Consider the following 16,614-nt stretch of genomic DNA (forward strand, 5'->3'; position numbering starts at 1 on the left):
AGGGGGCGTGACCACGGGTAAATGGGGCGCCCTTTCCCATACTTTCCATGGAAAAATGGAGGGTCAAAATCGGTACAGACCACAGAAAAAAGATACTGTACCTACCAAAAAAGTACAGTTGGAGGATATGATATTATTTTTTACTATAATATGAAATGTATTTTTACTTTAGTTGGTCACTCTACTCATTGGGTATATCAGTGTTGGGTGGCTGAGAAGTTGGTAGTATTTGATATATATTGTATCTAATAAAGAAATATCCGAGTCTCAATGCTTTTAGCTGGATACATTTAAAGTGAAACTGCCAGAGGTGTAAGACCTGTGGCCGGGTGACCCACTAGTCACTGCCCTATGTAATTGGTCCCCGTCAGGTTGTGTAATAACAATTAAGAACTGTCTGGTTTTGCTGAACTTTGTGCTGATATATTGCAAAGTTCTATTTGATGTGAATGTTCACTGTATTTATGAGTATATATCCATGCTTCTTGTGGCTTGGAAATGTGGAAGTATCAGGTGTAAAGTGCTATTCAGCCTTTACAAATTAGTTTGGATCCTATTTATCACTTACCTGCCCCTGAAATCACAGTATTACACATTTCCACATGACTCAAGTTTTCCTGCAGTTTGCTAAGGTTAGATCTCGGAGCTTCACTCCCTTTGGTACTGGCATCTTCAGATGGAGGATGCCATGGTAGCCTATAAATTACAATTTTGCAGATCAGTTTCTGCAGCCTGATGGCCGTGTGTGCCCAATACAATCACCAAATTCACTGATGTGATTAGCTACTGGGGAACAAGGTTTTAATTCTTATTGCATGCGCTTTCCTGACATGACTTGAATGATAAATTGTACTGTTAATTAATCTATCAGTGCGAAAAGCATATAACATTGGGGGGTGGGCAGCATGACTGACAATGAGGCATGTGAATCTCATACCTCCCAACATGACCCTCTCCAGGAGGGACACAATGCTCTGCTTCTGGACTTCCCTCTTAATTTATGATTGCCGACACCTGCATTGAACAGGTAAATGGGAAAGAAAGGTGTTTCACCACCGGTGATGGCAACCATAAATTAAGAGTGAAGTCTAGGAGCAGAGCATTCTGGCCCTCCTGGAGAGGGTCATGTTGGGAGGTACGGAATTTGCACTTGGCTACTGTATCAATCCTCTTCCTGGAACTTCATGTGCTCCAAATAGGAACCTGGGGGCAGATGTATTAAGACTGGAGAAGTGATAAAGCAGTGCAAGGTGATAACGCACCAGCCAATCAGCTCCAATATGTATACTGACAGTTAGAAGCTGATTGGCTGGTGCGTTATCACCTTGTACTTATCACTTCTTTATCCCTTCTCCAATCGTAATACATCTGCCCCCTGGTTATATATATATATATATATATATATATATATATATATATATATATATATATATATATATATATATATATATATATATATAGAAAAAATAGCGCCACTTGTGGTAGGTTAGCCCTCAGAAATATGTACAATGTATGTCCAAAATTACACTCCCTTGGTACAAAGGGTGTCAGCAGGCCCCTAAATAAAAACAGCAGTGGTAAAAAGTGTTATAAAAACCAGGAATATGGGCACAAGCGACCAATGGTGTCTATAGTAAAGGAACGTAAAAAGATTTTATATATATATAAAAAAAATGCATATTTATTTTACATGATTTAAAAAATAGTAATACACTTTAGTTTAAGAAAAAAATGCTCAAACATGAGAATTCATATAAAATGGACAAAATTATGATTAAGAAGAAAAATAAATATAAAAGTACAAGGTACACATCGATTAGTAGTATATGTGTATAAAGTGCTTATCTTAGGTACAGGAGGTTGATCTGGGAAAGATCATGGAATGCCCAACGCGTTTCGTCCTTCAGGACTTCATCAAGGGTAGTGTGGTACTGGGACAGGGCTCCGATTTATACCACTGTCAATTAGAAGACTATGTGTGACATCACTTCCTCCCACAGTGATGCTTGGGGAAAGCAACAATCTTCGTGTGTTTCAAATTTAAACAAATTAAATATGGGTGATATAAATGTCTTAAAACAAAGCTAATCATTAACACCAAATTATAAAACGAGTGGTTTGGTGAGTGTAATCGATTGATTGTTCACAAATATACTGGCAGCAAGTACTTCCGCCCCACTTCCTGTGGTGTGACGGGCTCTTCTGCGCTTGCGCCCGCTCTTGTGTACGTGCTCAGGTGACGGAAGTCTCTTCAAGGGCCCTTCTGCGCTTGCGCCTGCTCCCGCGATGGGTATCACGTCCCGGAAGTTACAATACTCTCGCCGGATGTCGCGTTCGCTTCGTCACATCGCGTATGGGAACCCGGAAGCTCTGTATATCGTGGAACGCATTCTGGGATCGGAACTCTCTGCGCGTCACTTCCTTTAGGAATTCCATTCAGCGGATGATATCCGGGATCTAGTCTTGAGACGCACGTGAACCGCAAATAGTGTTTCTGACAGCATTCCTTCAATAGTGGGTCCCAATGGCAAATCATTATTTCTTTTAAGATTATAGTCTGTGACTTCTTCATTTGGACAATATAGGAGTATAAAGTTTTCCAGAAAACATATGGAGGAAATAAAAAATATATATATTACCAGAAAATCATGACGGACTTATTTATAACCAGATATGTATTAATTTCAATCAGAGAGATTGCAAATGTTGTATACGTAAAATATTAATAAAAGATAATAAAAAATATAATAATATATATATATATATATATATATATATATATATATATATATATATATATATATATATATATAATATATAAATTATGTTAAGAAAATAATTGTTAAAGTGCCTGTGCTAAATCTCTTATATCACTTAGGTATTTTTAATTTGTGCGAGAGTGTGAGTGCTGCGTTAATGTGTCTTGTAAGTAGTGCATTGGATAATATCCATACATCATAAGAGAAAGGTGAAGCCCAGAGGTGTTTAGGGGTTGTGTGAGTGAATGGTGATGAATTATTTGGTTTACAGCTGTTTCACTGGTTTAGGAACTCTTATGTGCATGCACTGTTTCTACAGCACCTAGTCTTCTCCGGAGGTCGCCCTCCTTGATACTGGCCAGGCCCATAAAAATGCTTAGCTTCCACGATCGGACGAGAGTGGGCGTTCCATTTTGGTATGGCTGTAGTCTACTTAGCACCAGTTCACCAGAGGTTTTTTCACAACTGAAATATAACCTAGAAATAAGAATAAAGCGCCATTCCCAAACACCACAGTGTTTATTAGAGGGGGGGGGGGGGGGTTATCAAGAAATATTTAAGGATTTAAAGAAAAGGAGAAATTTCATAGCTTTCGTTGAAACCAGCCGGATGCATCGTCCTCAATTGAAATATCCAAAACATTTCCCTTCTGGATAGCAGATTCGCCAAGTCGCCACTTCTTTCGCCAAGTGTAACATGTTCTATGGCTTTGTATGTTAAGGCCTCAGGATTGGAGTTATGGTATAACAGGAAATGCTTAGAAACTGCATGTGTTTCCACCTTATTTTTGATGTTCCGAACGTGCTCTTGGATCCTCAGTTTCAGCTGTCTCTTCGTCTTCCCAATATATTTTTTACCACAATCACATTCCAGAAGGTGAATCACAGAGGTTGAGTTGCAGTTCATGTATTCTTTTATCTTGAATTCTTTCATATCACCTGTTGCAGAGAAAGTCTTCCGGTTTGGATGTAAATACTTGCAGATGTTAGTGTCCACACTTATAACTACCTACACACCTGATGAGGGGTTCTTTCTTGTTTACGAATCTCAGCATGCTTGGTGCCACTAAGTCCTTAAGATTTTTGGACTTCTTAAAAATAATTTCAGGTTGTGGTGGTAATATGTCTTTTAAAACAGGGTCCATTAATAAGATGTTCCAATGAGTTTTCATTGATTGTCTGATGATTTTCTCATGTCTGCTGTAGGTCGTGATGAAAGCAGTGGAGTCCTTTTTCGTTTCCCCGTTCTTGTACATTAGAAGGTCATTTCTCTCCAAAGTTCTTGTCTTAGTGACCGCCTTGTCAAGAATGTTCATAGGATATTTCTTATCCAGGAATCTATTTCTGTATTTCTCCAGTTGGTCATTGCATTCCTCTATTTCGCTGCAATTCCTTCTGATTCTATGGAACTGGGAATAGGGGATGTCGTTTTTCCACTGTTTTAAGTGATTACTCCTGTAATCCAAGTAGCTGTTGGTGTCTACTGGTTTGATGTAATTCCTCGTGATGATTCTATTTTCTTTCCCCACAAGGATGAGATCCAAGAATTCAATTTGTACCTTGTCCACTTTTGAAGTAAATGTGAGATTCAGTTCATTATGTGCCAGATATTCAGTAAAAAAATCATTAAAATCTTCCATAGTACCATCCCAGATCATCAGGATATCATCGATGTACCGCTTATAAAACACAATAAAATTCTTAAAAGGGTGATCATTGTAGATGTAAGTTTCCTCCCATATTCCTATAAATAGATTTGCGAAACTTGGCGCAAAAATAGTTCCCATAGCGGCTCCGCAGCTTTGTAAGTAAAAATTGTCTAAAAATGTAAAATAATTATGGGTTAAAATGAAGAACATGATATCACAGATGAATTGTCTATGGGAATCAGTCAGGGAAGGGTCATTGTCCAGATATTCTTTGCATGCTGCTACACCCTTTGTATGTTCAATGCATGTATAAAGTGCTTGTACATCGATTGTGACCCATAGATATGTTGATTTCCATTCAATATCTTTGACCAAATTGAGTACTGCGGTTGTATCCTTGAGATATGATGGTAACTGGTTCACATATTTCCTCAGGAAAACATCTGCATATTCAGAAAGATTTGAAGTAAGAGAGTCTATGCCGGCAACTATTGGTCTGCCTGGTGGATTTGTGATTGATTGTGGTAAAAAATATATTGGGAAGACGAAGAGACAGCTGAAACTGAGGATCCAAGAGCACGTTCGGAACATCAAAAATAAGGTGGAAACACATGCAGTTTCTAAGCATTTCCTGTTATACCATAACTCCAATCCTGAGGCCTTAACATACAAAGCCATAGAACATGTTACACTTGGCGAAAGAAGTGGCGACTTGGCGAATCTGCTATCCAGAAGGGAAATGTTTTGGATATTTCAATTGAGGACGATGCATCCGGCTGGTTTCAACGAAAGCTATGAAATTTCTCCTTTTCTTTAAATCCTTAAATATTTCTTGATAACCCCCCCCCCTCCCCCCTCTAATAAACACTGTGGTGTTTGGGAATGGCGCTTTATTCTTATTTCTAGGTTATATTTCAGTTGTGAAAAAACCTCTGAACTGGTGCTAAGTAGACTACAGCCATACCAAAATGGAACGCCCACTCTCGTCCGATCGTGGAAGCTAAGCATTTTTATGGGCTTGGCCAGTATCAAGGAGGGCGACCTCCGGAGAAGACTAGGTGCTGTAGAAACAGTGCATGCACATAAGAGTTCCTAAACCAGTGAAACAGCTGTAAACCAAATAATTAATCACCATTCACTCACACAACCCCTAAACACCTCTGGGCTTCACCTTTCTCTTATGATGTATGGATATTATCCAATGCACTACTTACAAGACACATTAACGCAGCACTCACACTCTCGCACAAATTAAAAATACCTAAGTGATATAAGAGATTTAGCACAGGCACTTTAACAATTATTTTCTTAACATAATTTATATATTATATATATATTATTATATTTTTTATTATCTTTTATTAATATTTTACGTATACAACATTTGCAATCTCTCTGATTGAAATTAATACATATCTGGTTATAAATAAGTCCGTCATGATTTTCTGGTAATATATATATATTTTTTATTTCCTCCATATGTTTTCTGGAAAACTTTATACTCCTATATTGTCCAAATGAAGAAGTCACAGACTATAATCTTAAAAGAAATAATGATTTGCCATTGGGACCCACTATTGAAGGAATGCTGTCAGAAACACTATTTGCGGTTCACGTGCGTCTCAAGCCTAGATCCCGGATATCATCCGCTGAATGGAATTCCTAAAAGAAGTGACGCGCAGAGTTCCGATCCCAGAATGCGTTCCACGATATACAGAGCTTCCGGGTTCCCATACGCGACGTGACGACGCGAACGTGACATCCGGCGAGAATATTGTAACTTCCGGGACGTGATACCCATCGCGGGAGCAGGCGCAAGCGCAGAAGGGCCCTTGAAGAGACTTCCTTCACCTGAGCACGTACACAAGAGCGGGCGCAAGCGCAGAAGAGCCCGTCACACCACAGGAAGTGGGGCGGAAGTACTTGCTGCCAGTATATTTGTGAACAATCAATCGATTACATTCACCAAACCACTCGTTTTATAATTTGGTGTTAATGATTAGCTTTGTTTTAAGACATTTATATCACCCATATTTAATTTGTTTAAATTTGAAACACACGAAGATTGTTGCTTTCCCCAAGCATCACTGGGAGGAAGTGATGTCACACATAGTCTTCTAATTGACAGTGGTATAAATCGGAGCCCTGTCCCAGTACCACACTACCCTTGATGAAGTCCTGAAGGACGAAACGCGTTGGGCATTCCATGATCTTTCCCAGATCAACCTCCTGTACCTAAGATAAGCACTTTATACACATATACTACTAATCGATGTGTACCTTGTACTTTTATATTTATTTTTCTTTTTAATCATAATTTTGTCCATTTTATATGAATTCTCATGTTTGAGCATTTTTTTCTTAAACTAAAGTGTGTTACTATTTTTTAAATCGTGTAAAAATAAATATGTATTTTTTTTTATATATAAAATCTTTTTACGTTCCTTTACTATAGACACCATTGGTCGCTTGTGCCCATATTCCTGGTTTTTATATATATATATATTTTTTTTTTTTTTAACATTATTTTAATAGTATTTAAGGGCCAAGAAGAATTCAGCTCTAAGAACTGCATACTCCCACCAATGTCCTCACCTTGTTACATATGATCCCCATTATATGTGACGAATGGGGGTGGAGTGTATATGACAAGGTGTGAGAGAGCTGGGGCAGAATACGTACAGCAGAATCATGTGAGTCTTGACTACATGTCAGATTACATTATGTGGCATGTTATGCACCTGTTCATGATGCAGCCCAGGGCCCAAATCATCTTAATTCACCTTCATGAACAGATGTTATTCACTATTCTCTCCTGGGGCTTATGAGTCACTCAAAGCATCTGCAATCCCCACCTGCAGCCTACAGTGAGTAATTGCCAGAAATTACCTTTATTTCTTTCTGTCTTTCCCCTGGCCCCCTGGTGAGGCTGGAGATAATCTGTAGCAGGAATGATATGCTGTCTCTGCAGGCTGCCCAGTTCCAGAAATGTAAGGCTGGAAATTATCCTCCTGAATGACCTCATGGTCTCCCCATGTAGCAGATAGGATATAGTTATGTGACCGACAGGCAGGAGACCGACAGTCACATAACCTCCCCCTGCATCCCGAACATTGAAAATACTGACAGTCTGCATGCCGACTAGAAGGGACTATTCCCACTTGTGGGTGTCCATGACACCCGTAGAGTGGGAATAGAAACTTTGGTGAGCGAGCTCGCCCCCACCGCTGGCATCCTGCGGCCGAGAACCCGGCATCGGAATTCTGACCGCCGGGATCCCGGCCACCAGTCACGCAACCCCTACCCGTAGCAGACAACATAGTCCATTCCATCAGCGACACATTGGTCTGATAACTTACTTTTAGTTGCAGTAACCTGGATTTATTTATACCCCTTTTCCACTAAAGTCGCAGATCTGACCCGGGATTTGGTACACTGTTCTAAGCCAGGTCAGACCCCTTTCCACTGCAGCGCGAACCTGGAATTTCCCGGGTCGGCGCCGTTTACACTGCACCCAGGTGCAGTGTCTTTTGGCCGGTGCTTGGAGATGAGATCATCTCCAAGCGCCGGGAAAACCGGCAAATTGGGACCCTCGAGGCATGGCCTCAGTCCTGTTAGGCCACACCCACAAAAGGAAGGTGCCCACCATCACGCTGGGGGCAAGCCCAGCACTCTGGAGGCTGCTGGGCTGCCCACAGCCTCCAGCACACACTTTCCCGGCTAGCGCAGCTGTCTGCATAGTAGGACAGAAAGCAGCACTGACGGCATGCGCCCTAGTGTGTGACGAAAGTCAGCAATGACTTCCTTGCTGTCAAGTCCAAGGACCACTGCTCTCTACTTATACTCCTTGACCTCTCTGCTGATTCTGACACACTGAACCACCCTCAATCATTCACGCTCTTGGTATGTGTGATGCTATTCACCTACCTCTTCCTTCTGTCTCCTCCCATGACATCAACCACCCCTTCCTCCTTCCCACAAACTCTGTTCTTGGACATCTTCTTCCTTTCTTTCTCTACATGTTCTGTTTAGGTAAGCTCATCAGCTCTTTTGACCTCCGGTATCCCTTCTTTGCTGATGATCTCAGATCTACCTTTCTTCCCCTGACCTCTCCTCCCCCCTCACTCGTAACTCCCAACTATCTCTGCTATCTTTTCCTGGATGTCCCACAAGCACTCTGTTAAACTTAACATGTCTAAGACTGGAGCTGATCATCTTCCCACTCTCCCACATAACCTCACTTCACTCAGTTTCATTAGCTATTGATGGCACAACCATCTCCTCTAGCACCCCAAGTACGCTGTCTTGGAGTTACCTTTGACTCCTCCCTTCAAACCACACATTCAGTAGCTCTCTCAGCTGTACCATTTCCATCTCAAAAATATTTCCAGGATCAGACCCTTTCTCGCCCTAGATGCTACGAAGACCGTCATCTCTATCTGGTCATCTCCAGATTGGACTACTGTAATATTCTCCTATTTGGCCTCCCTCACTATCGCCTCCCTCCACTTCAGTCTGTCCTCAATGCTGCTGCCTGTCTCCTCTTCCTCTCCAAATGTACTACATCTGCCTCCCCTCTCTTACAAGCTCTACACTGGCTCCTCTCACCCTCACCCTTCGCCTTCAGAATTCAATTTATTTCTCACACTTCTTTACAAAGCCCCACCCAGTCCTCTCCCAATTACATATCTGACCTTATCTCCCTTTACACTCCAACCCACCCTCTTCACTCCACAAATGCATGCCGCTTCCCCTGCCTACTAATTACCGCCTTCACTCCTACCTCCAAGATTTTGCATGTGCTGCTCTCGATCAGACTCTCCATCTCTCTCAAAACACACTTTTTCATCAAACCCAGCCATCTCTCATCCTTACCCTATATACCATGCTCCCTATCTACCCCATCTGTGACATCCCTGTCTGTCTGCCTCTCCCCTTTATATTGTAAGCTCTCATGGACAGGGCCCTCTCCACTCACGTGCTTTTCCGTCTCTTACTTAGACTATTTCCTACTCCATACTTCCTACAACGGCACCTAACCCTCCGTTTCTGCCACCCTGATGCTTATTTTAGTGTCCTGTCCCCTGATGCAGCAATGTTTATATACCATGTACAGTACCTGTCCTGCATTGTCTGTAAGTCACTGTTTTCTTGTTTTGCTAATTTGTTTACATACTTTGTTAGGTGCTGCGGATCCTTTATGGCGCCATATAAAAGATAATAATAATAAGCCTTTAAGCAACTCTAATCAGAAGTAAATAAAAAATAGCATTCCTAACTTTGGGCCTAATTCAGACCTGGTCGCACGCAAGCATATATTTTTGCACTGCTGCAACCAGGTAATCGCCGCCTACAGGGGAGAGGGTAATCGCTGTGCAGTCTCTGTACAGCCCAGGACTTACCCAGCCGCTGCGACGATCCGGGCAGGTGCTGACGTCGGGAATCCTCCTCCCGAACGGCTGGGCATGCCTGCGTTTTTCCGGACACTCCTTGGAAACGGTGAGTTGCCGCCCACAAACGCCTTCTGCCTGTCAATCTTCTTGCGATCCCCGGTGCGATCGCTTTCTTCATTAGTTCTGTCGCTGCCCAGCGGTCCCTGTCGCCGGCGGCCGAAGCACCTGCGCACTGTGGTTCATACGCCAGCGCTGTTCAGACCCGTTGTAGGTCTCATTCTCAGGAATTACAGTAAATTATGATCTTGAAGCTACTGGGCAAGATGTACAGCAGAGTGTGCTTAAAGCTTGCACACAGCTACTTTCTAAAATAATTAGAGATGTCACCGGAAATTTTTCGTGTTTTGGTTTTGGATTCGGTTCCGCGGCCGTGTTTTGGATTCGTACGCGTTTTGGCAAAACCTCCCTGAAATTTTTTTTGTCGGATTCGAGTGTTTTGGATTCGGGTGTTTTTTACAAAAAAAACCTCAAAAACAGCTTAAATCATAGAATTTGGGGGTAATTTTGATCCCATAGTATTATTAACCTCAATAACCACAATTTCCACTCATTTCCAGTCTATTCTGAACACCTCACAATATTATTTTTAGTCCTAAAATTTGCACCGAGGTCGCTGGATGACTAAGCTAAGCGACCCAAGTGGCCGACACAAACACCTGGCCCATCTAGGAGTGGCACTGCAGTGTCAGACAGGATGGCACTTAAAAAAATTAGCCCCAAACATCACATGATGCAAAGATAAATTTAAAAAAAAAGAGGTGCAAGATGGAATTGTCCTTGGGCCCTCCCACCCACCCTTATGTTGTATAAACAGGACATGCACACTTTTACAAACCCATCATTTCAGCGACAGGGTCTGCCACACGACTGTGGCCGAAATGACTGGTTGGTTTGGGCTCCCACCAAAAAAGAAGCAATCAATCTCTCCTTGCACAAACTGGCTCTACAGAGGCAAGATGTCCACCTCATCATCATCCTCCGATTCCTCACCCCTTTCACTGTGTACATCCCCCTCCTCACAGATTATTAATTCGTCCCCACTGGAATCCACCATCTCTGGTCCCTGTGTACTTTCTGGAGGCAATTGCTGGTGAATGTCTCCACGGAGGAATTGATTATAATTCATTTTGGTGAACATCATCTTCTCAACATTTTCTGGAAGTAACCTCGTACGCCGATCGCGGACAAGGTGACCGGCTGCACTAAACACTCTTTCGGAGTACACACTGGAGGGGGGCAACTTAGGTAAAATACAGCCAGTTTGTGCAAGGGCCTCCAAATTGCCTCTTTTTCCTGCCAGTATACGTACGGACTGTCTGACGTGCCTACTTGGATGCTGTCACTCATATAATCCTCCACCATTCTTTTAATGATGACAGAATCATATGCAGTGACAGTAGACGACATGTCAGTCCGGACCAGATGTCAGCACTCGCTCCAGACTGCCCTGCATCACCGCCAGCGGGTGGGCTCGGAATTCTTAGCCTTTTCCTCGCAGCCCCAGTTGCGGGAGAATGTGAAGGAGGAGCTGTTGGCGGGTCACGTTCCGCTTGACTTGACAAGTGTCTCACCATCAGGTCTTTGAACATCTGCAGACTTGTGTCTGCCGGAAAGAGAGATACAACGTAGGCTTTAAACCTAGGATCGAGCACGGTGGCCAAAATGTAGTGCTCTGATTTCAACAGATTGACCACCCGTGAATCCTGGTTAAGCGAATTAAGGGCTCCATCCACAAGTTCCACATGCCTAGCGGAATCTCTCCGTTTTAGCTCTTCCTTCAATCTCTCCAGCTTCTTCTGCAAAAGCCTGATGAGGGGAATGACCTGACTCAGGCTGGCAGTGTCTGAACTGACTTCACGTGTGGCAAGTTCAAAGGGTTGCAGAACCTTGCACAACGTTGAAATCATTCTCCACTGCGCTTGAGTCAGGTGCATTCCCCCTCCTTTGCCTATATCGTAGGTAGATGTATAGGCTTGAATGGCCTTTTGCTGCTCCTCCATCCTCTGAAGCATATAGAGGGTTGAATTCCACCTCGTTACCAGTACCACCTCTTGCTTCAGATGATGGCAGGGCAGGTTCAGGAGTGTTTGCTGGTGCTCCAGTCTTCGGCACGCGGTGGCTGAATGCCGAAAGTGGCCCGCAATTCTTCGGGCCACCGACAGCATCTTTTGCAAGCCCCTGTCGTTTTTTAAAAAATTCTGCACCACCAAATTCAATGTATGTGCAAAACATGGGACGTGCTGGAATTTGCCCACATGTAATGCACGCACAATATTGGTGGCATTGTACGATGTCACAAATCCCCAGGAGAGTCCAATTGGGGTAAGCCATTCTGCTATGATGTTCCTCAGTTTCCTTAAGAGGTTGTCAGCTGTGTGCCTCTTATGGAAAGCTGTGATACAAAGCGTAGCCTGCTTAGGAACGAGTTGGCGTTTGCGAGATGCTGCTACTGGTGCCACCACTGCTGTTCTTGCTGCGGGAGGCAATACATCTACCCAGCGGGCTGTCACAGTCATATAGTCCTGAGTCTGCCCTGCTCCACTTGTCCACATGTCCGTGGTTAAGTGGACATTGGGTAAAACTGCATTTTTTTAGGACACTGGTGACTCTTTTTCTGACGTCTGTGTACATTCTCGGTATCGCCTGCCTAGAGAAATGGAACCTACATGGTATTTAGTACCGGGGACACAGACAGTACCTCAATCAATTCTCTAATTCCCTGTGAATTAACGGTGGATACTGGTCAATGACTTCTGATGAATACGCTCCAGGTGACGTATAAAGGGGAGGGGATGTACCTAGGTGGTTAACGTCCTTACCCCTACTTATTACAGCTTGACAAAGGCAAACACACGGCTTGACACCTGTTGTCCACATTTCTGTTAAAATAATTCCACACCGAAGAGGTTGATTTTATTTGTAATTTGACCAGGCATGTCAATGGCCATATTTGTCCCACAGACAACAGGTGTCTCCCCGGGTGCCTGACTTAAGCAAACCACCTCACCATTAGAATCCTCCTTGTCAATTTCCTCCTCAGCGCCAGCAACACCCATATCCTCATCCTGGTGTACTTCAACAGTGACATCTTCAATTTGAACTATCAGGAACTGGACTGCGGGTGCTCCTTCCAGCACTTGCAGGGTGTGTGAAATGGTGGAAGGCGCCACCTCTCCCCGTCCAGTGTTGGGAAGGTCAGGCATCGCAACCGACACAATTGGACTCTCCTTGGGGATTTGTGATTTAGAAGAACGCACAGTTCTTTGCTGTGCTTTTGCCAGCTTAAGTCTTTTCATTTTTCTAGCGGGAGGATGAGTGCTTCCATCCTCATGTGAAACTGAACCACTAGCCATGAACATAGGCCAGGGCCTCAGCCGTTCCTTGCCACTCCGTGTCGTAAATGGCATATTGGCAAGTTTACGCTTCTCCTCAGACGCTTTTAATTTAGATTTTTGGGTCATTTTACTGAACTTTTGTTTTTTGGATTTTACATGCTCTCTACAATGACATTGGGCATCGGCCTTGGCAGACGACGTTGATGGCATTTCATCGTCTCGGCCATGACTAGTGGCAGCAGCTTCAGCACGATGTGGAAGTGGATCTTGATCTTTCCCTATTTTACCATCCACATTTTTGTTCTCCATCTTTTAATGTGTGGAATTATATGCAAGTAATATATCAATAGCAATGGCCTACTGTACCGTACTGCTATATATATATATATATATATATATATATATATATATATATATATATATATATATATATCTCTCTCTCTCTCTCTCTCTCTCTCTCTCTCTCTCTCTCTCTCTCTCTCTCTCTCTCTCTCTCTCTCTCTCTCTCTCTCTCTCTCTCTCTCTCTCTCTCTCCTCTCTCTCTCTCTCTCTCTCTCTCTCTCTCTCTCTCTCTCTCTCTCTCTCTCTCTCTCTCTCTCTCTCTCTCTCTCTCTCTCTCTCTCTACGCAATCATACCTAATTACTGCGCTGGTGCGGCAGCCCTCTAATTCGATCCTCCTGTTAGTGAGGACCATACAAAACAACACCTCCAGCAAATTGAATCAGAGGGCGCTCTCAATCACTTAAACTGGTTACCACTAAAAATTGACCAAATTATTATGGCTTTACACAATTTATTAAAAGCAAAGTATTGCCCAATCTAGACAGAGGTAACCCTTTTTCACAATTACAGATCACAACCCTGGGTTGAAGACAGAGAGAAAAGAAACCCTACACTATTGTACATTTGACATATATTGTGATCTGTAATTGTGAAAAAGGGTTACCTCTGTCTAGATTGGGCAATACTTTGCTTTTAATAAATTGTGTAAAGCCATAATCATTTGGTCAATTTTTAGTTGGTAACCAGTTTAAGTGATTGAGAGCGCCCTCTAATTCAATTTGCTGGAGAGAGATATATATATATATTGGCTGTAGAAGGCCCGGCACTCCTGAAAGCCTGTATGGTAACTGCTGCGTTGCCCTCCGGGTGACTCTGGGTCACTGGTATATAACGTAAATATGCGGCGGCACTCAGACAGACTCTTCTATATGCAAAATCAGGTCATTTATTTAGACCGTGAAACCGACATGTTTCGGGGCAGAACCCCGTCCTCAGGGTCAAACCGTGTCGGTTTCACGGTCTAAATAAATGACCTGATTTTGCATATAGAAGAGTCTGTCTGAGTGCCGCCGCATATTTACGTTATATATATATATATATTGGTGGTCAGCAAAATTCTGCACTGTCCTCCTACTATATACTGCACACAACTAAAATGCAGCACAGATATGGAGCGTTTTCAGGCAGAGAACGTAGATATTTGCAGCACACTGAGCACAGATATTTGCAGCACACTGAGCACAGATATTTACAGCACACTGAACACAGAAACTGAGAGAACGCAGCCACGTCCTCTCGCTATCATCTCCAATGCACGAGTGAAAATAGCGGCAACGCGCGGCTCTTTATATGCAATACGAATCTCGCGAGAATACGACAGTAGGATGATGACTTTCGGGCGCGTTCGTGTTAACCGAGCAAGGCGGGATGATCCGAGGCTGGCTCAGACCCGTGTAAACCACGTGAAGTTCGGGGGGGTTCGGATCTCGAGGAACCGAACCCGCTTATCTCTAAAAATAATATATTCAAACGTAACTTACTGACCATTATCTATAGTTCCCCATGAATCGCATCCCCTTTACTTACCTCTTACATTGTATTCATGTTTTCTTGACAAACCCTTTCACATCTTTGTTTGTCTTTTGGTTTGTGAGTGGAAGAAATGTACAGTATGTCTTAATGTTGTTGGATTTTTATTTTGTCTCTTTTCTCAGTGACCCATCATGTCCAAGGTGACGAAAGCCCGTGTTCTTATCATTGCCATAACAGAGTTCCGTAATCGGCCAGGGGGCAGTGGTAAAGAATTAGATACCCGTAAAGGTGCTACACGTGACACAAAGCGCCTCTTTAAAGTTCTTTCCCAATTGGGATTTGCAGTATCTATTCACACTGATGTCAGTACCAGTGAGATCCGAGAAATCTACCGGAAAGGTAATGGGGCATTCGGATTGTGGTGTTACGGCAAAGGGAGAAGACCATAGTTTATTAGAATTTGGAACTGGGGCCAAGAAATCTGATGGCTATAGGAAAATACTGTGATTTCATGAGGCAATGTACTAAGCAGTGAAAAGAGTGGAGAAGTATTGAAGTTTCCCATGGCAACCACTCAGCATTGAAGTAACAATACTATAAAATTATACAAAGCAGTTTATTGGTTGCCACGGGCAACTTCTCCACTGGCTCACTTCTCCACTCTTTTCACTGCTTAGTACATCTCCCAATTGGGGAAAAGACCTTTTAGGGGGCATCCAGTCAGAATGCCAACATGGGTGTTAGGTCCACATGGTCAAATGCAAATGTGTTCAGAATGCAAAACTGAAAGCATCGATATGTGAATGTTGACAGTATGCTTTAATGTTATTTTTTGGGTTAGGCTAAAATATGCAAGAAATGGTATTTAGATATTCTGGTGCCGACAATAAGAACATGTTGAAATTGAAAAACAGTACTAATACAAATAACATGGGTCTATGTATGCTCAGACTATTGAAATATTACTATCCAAATGATAATCCAGCAATATGATAGTTCCCAATACTCCTGCTTAATATGTTTTGCTGCATAATAAACATATGCTTCTGAAGAAGCGGTATATTGTGCACCAGAAGGTTATAATAATCTAAATAGAATACTGCCCTTACCACCTGTGGTAGTATTATCTGCTGACTTCTTTGAAGCACCACCTTGCAATGAGCCATCTAAATGTACTTTTTTCTCCTTCCTGTACACACACTAAGGGGGAATTCAGTTAGCCAAAGTAAATTACCGCAGCCAATTGATCCCCAGGGGGTAATTCAATTATCCCCAACAGACGGCACCATCAGGGATTTTGTTTCATCTGCCCGCAAGGCAGGAGAAACAAAATCCCCAATAAGTGTCGTATTTTCGCGGCTGTGATCACAAACTCATGGATCCAGCAACTTATCCTAGATCCTGTATTTTTTTGTGTGAAAACAGGAGCGAAAAAAACAGAGGGTAATTGAATTACCCCGAAGATTTTTCAGTAAAGTGGTATCGCAGGTAATTGAATTCCCCCCCCCCCCCCTATGGGTGCAATGTATTAAAGCTTGGAGAGAGTGAAAGTACCAACCAGTCAGCTCCTAACTGCCCTTTTTCAAACAGTCTGTAATGTGAC

At 42.8% G+C, this 16,614-nt stretch overlaps 1 protein-coding gene and 1 pseudogene across 4 annotated transcripts in view; one reads left to right on the forward strand and one right to left on the reverse strand.

Annotated features, from left to right (window-relative positions):
- LOC134935055 (caspase-7-like) overlaps window positions 1-16,614 on the forward strand; it is a 45,809-nt gene that overhangs the window by 19,118 nt on the left and 10,077 nt on the right. For 3 of the 4 annotated variants that reach the window (XM_063930358.1, XM_063930357.1, XM_063930356.1), the window contains exon 2: window positions 15,194-15,410. The exons of the other annotated variant lie outside the window; for it this stretch is intronic. In XM_063930358.1, the coding sequence (XP_063786428.1) occupies window positions 15,203-15,410 (208 nt within the window). In that variant the 5' untranslated portion in view covers window positions 15,194-15,202. The remainder of the gene's footprint in view (window positions 1-15,193; window positions 15,411-16,614) is intronic. 4 annotated transcript variants of the gene reach the window in all.
- Window positions 3,070-3,189, reverse strand: LOC134937777 (5S ribosomal RNA; annotated as a pseudogene).

The sequence above is a fragment of the Pseudophryne corroboree genome, chromosome 6, assembly GCF_028390025.1.
Source record: "Pseudophryne corroboree isolate aPseCor3 chromosome 6, aPseCor3.hap2, whole genome shotgun sequence".
In the NCBI taxonomy this organism is placed as follows: Eukaryota; Metazoa; Chordata; class Amphibia; order Anura; family Myobatrachidae; genus Pseudophryne; species Pseudophryne corroboree.